The sequence below is a fragment of the Pinus tabuliformis genome, chromosome 4_1 (assembly GCF_031772625.1).
Source record: "Pinus tabuliformis cultivar Carrire ecotype Pingquan chromosome 4_1, CPIR1, whole genome shotgun sequence".
NCBI classification, from domain to species: Eukaryota; Viridiplantae; Streptophyta; class Pinopsida; order Pinales; family Pinaceae; genus Pinus; species Pinus tabuliformis.
In genome coordinates this window covers 37,525,856-37,536,118 of record NC_142303.1, presented here as the reverse complement: position 1 = coordinate 37,536,118, position 10,263 = coordinate 37,525,856, and the positions used below count along the sequence as shown (strand labels likewise).

Sequence of the window (10,263 nt, the reverse complement as noted above, 5' to 3'; positions counted from 1 at the left end):
TATATGTCACCTGTAGCATGCATTGCCGCGGAAAATAAAGGTGAGATCGAAAATATGCTTATTCCCATGAGGTTTTCCTTTTAGCATCGAAATCCTTTTCTGGCTTCATTTCCAAATCACTTTACGTTTGGCTTCTGTATCGCCTATTGGAAGAACCAGCAAAATCCCTCAAATGGTGTGCAATTTTTCGAATCTGCCCGGTATGAAGACAATTGGGATCGCTCTGCAAAAAAAAACCCATGTCGCGGGTTTTTAAATTCCTACTCCATTTGTTCAGAATGTTCATTTAAAACTCGCTGTCTGAATAAATCTGCGTTTTTTTAAAATGCTTCATTTTCCATGACATGAAGTTCATCAATAATGTTATGATCCTTGTTTGAAATCTCAGTCAAGAAAGCAGTCTCTACAACTGTACCTACAGCTTCAATAGAAGTATACCGACCCAATTTGAAATGACCAGAAATATTGACAACCTACAGTTGGACAGACTACACAGTGCAGGTTTATATTAAGCTGACAAGCAGGTTTTTGCAAGTGAATTTTTTTTTAATACAAGTTTGTCTAAGAGAAGTTTTGAAATTTCAGGCTTACAAGATTCAGTTACAACACCAGTCCTGGTGCCCCTACGGCTGTCCATGGCCTCGTCCCTGCCATAATAGTGGCGAAAAACATTGAAACCACACACAGTCAATTAAGGAGAACCAAATCTCCTTCACAGTCCATACCTCCTATGTCATAAATGAGATCTGAGATCTGTTACATAGCAGCAATCAAGATGTTGAAGAACTTTGACCTTCACAAATGTTGTTGAGAGTAGTGCTTGTACTACCCAATAAATGTGTTATATTTGATTGCAATTTGGGAATGGCACTAGGGCTCAAAAAAGTGTCTTTGATGTTTTGCAGCATGCCTAGAATGACCATCATAGTAGGTCGTACTTCAGGGGATTCATTTGTGCAAAGCAATCCCACATTTATTAATGAACTAAGACAACTGAGATTATTATCTTCCTCAATACAACTAGCCGTCCTCCTTAGTAAACCCAAGTCCACCACATCCATTAGTCGGTTTGGAAAACTGCTACCCACCCATTTTTGCAAGTTCATTCCTTCTACAAACATGTCGTGGGTGGGCTTCTTTCCAGTGAGCATTTCCAATAGCACTATTCCATAACTATAAACATCACCATTTGTTGTGACTTGTCCACCCACTCCATATTCTGCATTCATAGATCATCATCTTAAGGTTTTTAATTCACAATGGTTAATAAAGATTTAGAAAAAAAAATCACAAGATTAATTAAAATATGGTATGTAGTTTAAATAATACCTGGAGGAATGTAGCCTGTAGATCCTTTGAGTGCATTTATGGAAGTGATATCCCCATATTCATTATTTGCAAAACATAGAGTAGCAATGCCAAAGTCTATTAAATATGCAGTCATATCTTCACCCAACAACACATTGTTGGGTTTCAAATCACAATGAATCACTTGCACAAAACAATGGTGATGGAGATATGTCATGCCTTGGGCGACATCTATTGCTATATTCAACCTTTGAATCAAATTCAAACCACTTTGTTCTCCATCATCGGGATATAACCACTTTTCTAAGCTTCCATTTGGCATTAATGGAAATATCAAAGCTTTGATTTGGAGATCTAAATAACAAGTTATGACCCGAATCAAATTTCGGTGTCTAACTCTACCCAAAACTTTGCACTCTTTATCGAAACTCTTTTGAGCCCCTTCATTTTGTAGATTGAGTAGCTTGACAGCAACCATTGTGCCATCATTCAAAATTCCTTTGTACACTTTTCCAAAACTACCAATTCCTAACAAGTTTGCATCACTAAATTCATTTGTTGCAATGGCGAGCTCCGCATAGGAGATTCTTCGATGCCCCACATTTAATGATGGACCAATCTCTCTCTGAATATTTCTCCTGCAATTCCGTCTCCACAAGATTGCAAGAAACAAACACAATACAACAATTGCTACAACAACAACAGGTATGATAACTCTTTTGAGATTCGAAACACTTTTATGTTTATGAGCATAGCATGGTGGTAGATTTACCCAAGGTCCACATAGACCAAGATTTCCCATAAATGTTGTGGCGCCAATCTTTTTGAAAACTCCACCTTTAGGGACTTCTCCTGATAGCTTGTTGAAAGAAAAATTCAAGTGGTGGAGCAATGTGAGATTTGCTAGTGATACGGGTATTCCCCCTGACAAATTGTTGGAGGAGAGATCTAGGTCTTGAAGACTTAGAAGTTCACTGATTGACACTGGAATTGGACCTTCAAGTGCATTATGAGAAAGATTCAGATATTCTACTTCTTGGCAGCTTCCAAGGCTACTTGGAATGTAGCCAATTATTTGATTTGAAGAAATATCTATAGCTTGAAGCTTATTGAACTTTCCTAGTTCTAAAGGCAAATGGCCATGTAATAAATTGTTTGACAAGTTGAAATAGAAGGCTAAATTTGCAAGGCCTGAAACCTCTGGAGGTATGTGCCCACTAAGCTTGTTGTACGATAGATCTAGCTCTAGTAAGTTCACACATTTCCCTACACTTGCAGGTATGTTTCCTGATAACTGGTTATGATTAAGATCTAAATATCTTAATTGTTGGTGGTTGGCCACAAAATCAGGGATTTTTCTAGACAAATTGTTTCCAAAAAGATATAAGAGACCTAAACCCTTTAGCTGCCCAATTTCCATTGGGATGTTCCCTTGTAAATTATTGGAATCCATATATAACCTCTCCAACTTCTGAAGCATACCAACTGAAGATGGGATTGACCCGGTAAAAGAATTACCATATAAACCAAGGAATATTAAGCTACTTAAATTTCCAATAGCAGGAGGTATTTCTCCAGCTAAGTCGTTCAAACCCAAGTCTAAGTAGTGGAGTTTTGTAGAGAGGTGGCCTATAGAAAACTACAATTGCCCAGTGAAGTTATTCTCAGATAAGTCTAAAAATTGTAGATCGGAACAGTTACTACTAATAAGGTAATTGTCGCTCAACTCAAGCCGCTGGAGATGTTGCCGCTAATAAAGTAATTGCGGCCCAAGTAAAGCCGCTGGAGATGTGTCAATTTACCCAACTCCATAGGCACTATTCTGCTGAGCTGGTTCTGTCCTAAGTCAATCAATTGCAACTTGGTACAATGGAAGAAGGATGAAGGAACGCTGCCACTTAGCTGATTAGTACTCAAATAGAGTTGCTTTAACTGGGCGGTCTTCTTGCTACACAATTCCACTCGCAGAACGAAACATTCGGAAATGAGACGAGGAGGATGGTGAGGGAAATGGGCGATGGGTGTGGAAAAGACAAGAAAGGATTGAGAAAAGAGAAGGGACGTCCACTCGCAGAACGAAACATTTGGCATCCAAGACGTGGCTAAGGACTGGTAGGGATCATATGTGATTGCAGACTTGAATGCAAGCAGAGCGTGTTGATCGGAAGCATTGGTGAGACGAGGAGGATGGTGAGGGAAATGGGCGATGGGTGTGGAAAAGACAAAAGAGGAGTAGGTGGCAGCACCAGAAAAGAGAAGGGACGTAACACCAATCATTTCCTTCTCTGAAACACAACAATCACAATGCTTCAGAAAACCAAATTGTGATACATTTGTAACTTCGAACTTGGAATAAAGTTGTGTGGAAGTTTGAATAAAGTAGGCACTGACTTATAAACAATGATGGTAAGAAAGAATATCACTAAATTAGGTGACGAAAAGACCGTCCTTGCATTATCAAAAATCTTTCCGAGATTTTCTCCGCTGCTAATTTTAAAAAAGAAAGACCGCACTCAAAAAGAAAGACTTCACTTTGATTAATTAAATCTCGCCGTCTTTTTGAAGTCTGAATAAATTAAAAAGCATTCTCAGAAGTAGTGAGCAAAAAGATTGCTTTTTGGAAAATCAATTAAAAGTAATTTTATAGTTTTCTAGACATTTATCAATTACATTAATAATTATTAGATGTATAGTGTTAATTTGCTTATTAGAAAATGACTATTCATACTTATTAATAATTATATAAATAGTAACAACCTTTATATATATGTATATATAAAAACATTTATATATTCAACAATAACAAAATTAACATAATATAATAATAGTATACAGTTATTACTAATATTACTTATTTATTTCTCACCATTATCCTAATGATTAATATACATTTATTAACATATTAATATAACTATCAATATTCTTTATATATACTTAGATTATAATCACAATGTTAAGTATGGGGGATTTACGCAGTGCATTATATTAGATATCATTTTTGGGATTCAACTGCGTTAAGTAAGTCATTCAAACGTATGACCCATAATCACAATGTTAATAATATTGACCCATATATAAATAATATAGTATATTAATAATATTAATTATATTAATAGAGATTAATAAACCGAAGGTCCAATAATATTATAAACTCAACAGATTAATATTATAAACCCTGTTGGAAATAATAATCCCAACCACTGCAATAAACAGCCTAATAGCAGCCATACTTGTGACGTATTTTTGCAGGGTGCGTCTCTCTTTGAAGATGGAAGGACTGAAGCCAGACTTGAGCCATTCGGCAAGGAATTTAAAGCAGTCAATATATGGACAAGCATTCATTTAGAGACTATTGCCCAAACTCCAGAAACACATGCGTGATTTTGATCACACTCAACAACAACATCATATTAATTTCGCTCTCTCATGAATTAAATGTAAAATTGTATGTTGAGTTAAATATGAATGTAAAAATTCATTTTGACAGGTTAGAGAGTAAGAGAGTTGGAAAAAAAAAAGAGTGCAAGTCTGTAAGAAGAAAATCATGGAACAAATTTTGGTGGGCACGTGAAAACAACAGTTATTGTATTTTACTGTGTGTTATTTCGCATGAAATTTTTGTTTTTACTTGGTGAATGAGCTTCAACCTCATATGAATGTATTTTCATGTTTTAGAATTCAATACTAAGTTTTTATTGTGTTGCTCCAACCTTATATTGTTTATCTTTGAGTCTGTGTAATAGCTTTGCGAAATCCAGGTCCGCCAAATCCAAGTCTATGAAATAGCTCCACATGCACGAAGGTAGCTGGGTGAAATCAGCTCCGTGGTGTGGGAAGCTAGTTGCGTGAAAGTAGCTTCGCGAAAATCATAACTCTCTGCCCCTCTGCGAAAATTAAATTTTCTAAATATTTCTAACATGGTATTTCTAACATGGTATGAGAGGGGGTTAAATATTGTTAGTGTAACAATAAGTGTTTTTACTAGCAATAAGAATTGTTTTGAGGGCAGACTGTTTTTAGCATATTTACCAACAAGTAGAAAGTTTTTTTTTTATGCTCAGAAATGGCAACATCAAGCACAAGCTTGACTAGTCCTCAAATAACTCAGTTTAATGGCAAAAATTACGATTATTGGGCTATTGCAATGAACGTCCTGTTTTCTTCTAAGACATTTGGGATTTGGTGGAGAATGGTTTTCAAGAACCAACAGATGCAACATCATACAATGCCTTATCTCAACAAGAAAAATATGTGTTAAGGGACAACAGGAAGAAGGATTCAAAAGTCCTATTTTATATTTTCCAAGCAGTTCATGAAAGTATTTTCCCAAGGGTTGCAGCAGCAATGAAGTCCAAGCAAGCATGGGACACCCTCTAGACAGCCTACCAAGGCATGGAAAAAGTCAAGACATCAAAGCTACAAATGTTAAGGAGAAATTTTGAAACACTTTGTATGAAAAAGTCTGAAAATATAGACTTGTTTTTTACACATATAAGTGGGTTGGTTACTCAAATCAGGTCTCATGGTGAGATACTTGAGGAAAGAAGAATAGTTGAGAAATTTTTGATAAGTTTTCCAACAAGGTTTGAGGCCATTGTTGTGGCCATAGATGAGACAAAGGATCTCTCACAGTTCTCAGTGGATGAGCTTAATGCATCACTGATTTCTCTTGAACATAGATTGAATAGAGCACCAAGCTCCTCATTGGAGCATTCCTTCAAGACACAAGTATCATTTGGTCAAGGATGAGGTAGAGCAAAATCATATGCTAGAGGAAGAGGAAGAAGCCCACACAGAGGTGGAAGAAGCAGCCCTTCAAGCTCAAATGGAAGAGGCAGCAATCAAAATCCAAGTTAAGGCCCAAGCCAAAACCAAGCTCAAGGTCAGAGGTATGATAAATCTCAAGTTCAATGTCATTACTGTAAGAAGTATGGTCATTATGCAAATGAATGTAAAAAGAAGCAATATGATATTAGTAACAAACCAAGTGTAAATTTCACAAGAGAAAATCAGAACCATGATAGCATGTTTTTAGCTTGTAATGTAGCACAAAAAAAACAGAGTGATATATGGTATCTAGATTCAGGGTGTAGCAACCACATGTCAGGAAACATAGAAATGTTTTCTGATCTAGATGAAAGTGTGAAATCTGAAGTGACATTAGGGACTGATAGCAAAGTATCTGTCATGGGAAAAGGAAGAGTTAATATCCTAACAAAGAAGGGGGAGAAGAAATACATCTTTGATGTTTACTTTGTCCCCGGTCTAAAACATAATCTCATGAGCATTGGATAACTCATGCAAAAGGGCTACAATGTCTTCTTTAAGAATGATGTATGCACAATTTTGGATAGGCCTCCAAGAAGATAGTTGATTGCAAAAGGTTCAGATGACAATCAATAGAATGTTTCCCTTAAAAATAATATCAGATTTGCATAAAGAAGGTGCACAAGCACAACCCTCAATGAACTCACAAGAAGCTACGCAAAAAGAGGCAGTTGTCATACAAGTAAACTTTCAAGCAGAGGTAAAAGATGAAGACTGGTTATGGCATTTGAGATTTGGAAACCTCAACTTTGGGGGTTTGAATTTGCTGCATAGGAAAGGCATGGTGAAGGGTTTACCACTCATAGAAAAACCAGACAACATATGTGAAGGATGTATCTTGGGTAAGCAACATAGAGAGACATTTCCAGCAGGAAAGTCAGTGAGGGAAAAGGCACCTTTGGAGATTGTCCACTCAGATTTATGTGGACCAATGCAGACACCATCAATTGGTGGCAGTCACTATGTATTGACCTTCATAGATGACTACACAAGGAAGACATGGGTCTTTCTCCTAAAATAGAAAAGTGAAGTGTTTGAGCGCTGTTGAGAAGCAAAGAGGACATTACATCAAAATACTTAGGACTGAAAGAGGTGGTGAATACATCTCAAATGATTTCCTTCTCTTTTGTAGGGAGCATGGAATTCATAAGCAATTTACAACAAGATATACACTGCAACAAAATGGTGTGGCAGAAAGAGAGAATAGGACCATTATGGAAATGGCAAGGAGTATGTTGAAGGCAAAGCATTTTCCAAATGATTATTGGGCTAAATCTGTCGCTTGTGTAGCGTATATCTTGAATAGATGTCCAACCAGAAGTGTCCAGAACATAGTTCCTAAAGAAGCATGGAGTGGAAGAAAGCATAGTGTCACTCACATTAGAATTTTTGGATGTGTGGCTTATGCACATGTCCCGGATGAGTTGAGAAAGAAGTTGGACAACAAGGGGGAGAAATGCATATTTGTTGGATATAGTGATGAGTCCAAGGCATACAAACTCTACAATCCATTAACCAAGAAAGTCATAATCAACAGAGATGTGGAGTTCGTAGAAGAGGAAGCATGGGATGGAAATTTAGAAAAGACAGTCAATGTCAAAGCATGTATACCACATGAGGACAAAGAGGAATTAATAGCAACAAGTAATTCCTCAACAGTGACTCCCTCTACTCCTATTCAAGAACATCAAAGTAGGTAGTAAGCAACGCCATCAACAAATAATAGGACTGTTTTGTGCAGCCAAGCAAGTGCTTCTCCAAGAACACTGCGAAGCCTGACACCAAGTGACCTGTCAAGCCCATCTTCAACAAGCACAAGAAGACCAAAATTCAGAAATTTAAATAAAATTTATGAGCATGATGAAGTTGATAGTAGCGCAGGTCTGAATTCCTTATTTGCATTATTTTTTCATGTAGATGATCCAATCCACTTTGAATATGCAGTCAAAGAAGAAAAATGGGTTGCGGCAATGGAGGAAGAAATAGAAGCAATAGACAAGAATGACACATGGGAGTTAGTGAGCCTTTCAAAAGGAAAACATGTCATTGGAGTGAAGTGGGTCTATAAGACACAGTGGACTATCATTTTGCAATCCTTAGGTCAGTGTCCCATAAGTAAGAAGCAAGAGACTTCCCTTCGGCAAGGCAGCAAGTTGGATCAGCAGTCAGTGTGACAGTGCCATATAGATTGATTTGGTTCCAAAGGCGTTGCCAGTTGCAAGGTATAGGAGTCATCTAGATAATAGCGGATTATGAAATGAGTAACATAATAGGTACAAAAGCAACATTGAGGGAAAGATTGAAAGGCACAAAGAAAGACTAGTTGTCAAAGGATACAAGCAGCAGCATGGAAGAGATTACGCGGAGACGTTCACGCCAGTCATGAGGATGGAGACAGTGTGCACAGTTGTGGCGATTGTCGCACAGCATAAATGGACAGTGTATCAAATGGACGTAAAATCAACGTTCTTGAATGGAGTGCTGAAAGAGGAAGTGTATGTCGCACAACCACCTGGTTATGAGGTTGAAGGCCAAGAAGACAAAGTGTATCGGTTGAGGAAAGCTCTTTATGGATTGAAGCAAGCACCGCATGCATGGTACAGTAGGATAGATGCCTACTTGTTGGACAATGGTTTCGACAAATGTGACGGTGAGCCTACTCTCTACATCAAAGAGAGTGAAGGTAAGATTCTCATTATCGTCTTATATGTAGATGATTTGATTTTTACAGGCAGTGATGATTTCCTCATCATTGATTTCAAACAAGTCATGAAGAGTGAATTTGAAATGACTGACTTGGGGCTGTTAAGATATTTTTTGGGCATAGAAGTGAAGCAAATGGAAAATGGCATTTTTATCTCTCAAGTGAAGTATGTGGCAGACATTTTGGAGAGGTTTAAAATGCAGAACAACAATTCCGCACCAACTCCAACTGTCATAGGGTTGAAGTTGAGCAAAGAAGATTGTAGCAGCAATGTCAATCCGACATTATACAAAAGCATGATAGGCAGCTTGATGTATTTGACCGCCACTAGGCCAGATATAATGTATGCAGTAAGTTTGGTGTCAAGGTTCATGGAGACACCCAAGGAGACACATTGGCAAGCAGCGAAAAGGATTCTGAGGTATGTCAATGGGACAAAACAGTATGGCGTTTTGTACACAACAACAAGTGATTTCAGGCTGGTTGGTTACACTGACAGTGATTGGGCAGGCAGTGTCAATGACAGAAAGAGCACGTCAGGATATGTTTTTCATTTGGGTTCTGGAGCCATTTCATGGGCCTCCAAGAAGCAGCCAATAGTGTCACTGTCAACAACAGAAGCTGAATATGTCGCAGCAACAACAGCAGCATGTCAGGCAGTTTGGATGAGAAGGATGTTGAGGGATCTTCGTCATGACCAAGAGGGAGCGACAACTATTTTCTGTGACAACACCTCAACAATTGCATTGTCAAAGAATTCTGTCTTCCACAAGAGGACCAAGCATATTGATGCTAAATATAATTTTATTAGAGAGTTGATTAACAATGATGAAATTGTGTTGCAGCACTACAGGTCACAAGAACAATTTGCTGACATCTTCACAAAGCCATTGGCATGTGAAACTTTTGTTTATCTTAGAAACTGTTTGGGAATTGTCAATGGCGCAATTGTGATTAAGGCGAAGTGTTGGAAATAATAATCCCAACCACTGCAATAAACAGCCTGACAGCAGCCATACTTGTCAGACGTATTTTTGCAGGTTGCGTCTCTGTTTGAAGATGGAAGGACTGAAGCCAGACGTGAACCATTCTGAAACGCAACAAGGAATTTAAAGCAGTCAATGTACTTTGGTAAATAGATATGGGCAAGCATTCATTTAGAGACTATTGCCCACACTCCAGAAACACCTATGCGATTCTGATCACACTCAACAACAACATCATATTAATTTCGCTCTGTCATGAATTAAATGTAAAATTGTATGTTGAGTTAAATATGAATGTAAAAATTCATTTTGATAGGTTAGAGAGTAAGAGAGTTGGAAAAAAAAGAGTGCAAGTCTCTGAGGAGAAAATGGTGGAGCAAATTTTGGTGGGCGTGTGAAAACAACAGTTACTGTATTTTACTGTCTGTTATTTCGCAT

At 37.7% G+C, this 10,263-nt stretch overlaps 1 protein-coding gene across 1 annotated transcript; it reads right to left on the bottom strand.

Annotated features, from left to right (window-relative positions):
* Positions 1 to 731: 731 nt before the first annotated feature.
* LOC149174064 (putative LRR receptor-like serine/threonine-protein kinase At3g47570) lies at positions 732 to 3,005 on the bottom strand. The gene is made up of 2 exons (XM_089422523.1): positions 1,330 to 3,005; positions 732 to 1,219 (listed from the first exon to the last, which is right to left on the bottom strand). Exons 1-2 carry the CDS (start codon positions 2,786 to 2,788, stop codon positions 771 to 773), a joined length of 1,908 nt encoding a protein of 635 aa, XP_089278649.1. The 5' UTR covers positions 2,789 to 3,005; the 3' UTR covers positions 732 to 770.
* Positions 3,006 to 10,263: the final 7,258 nt, after the last annotated feature.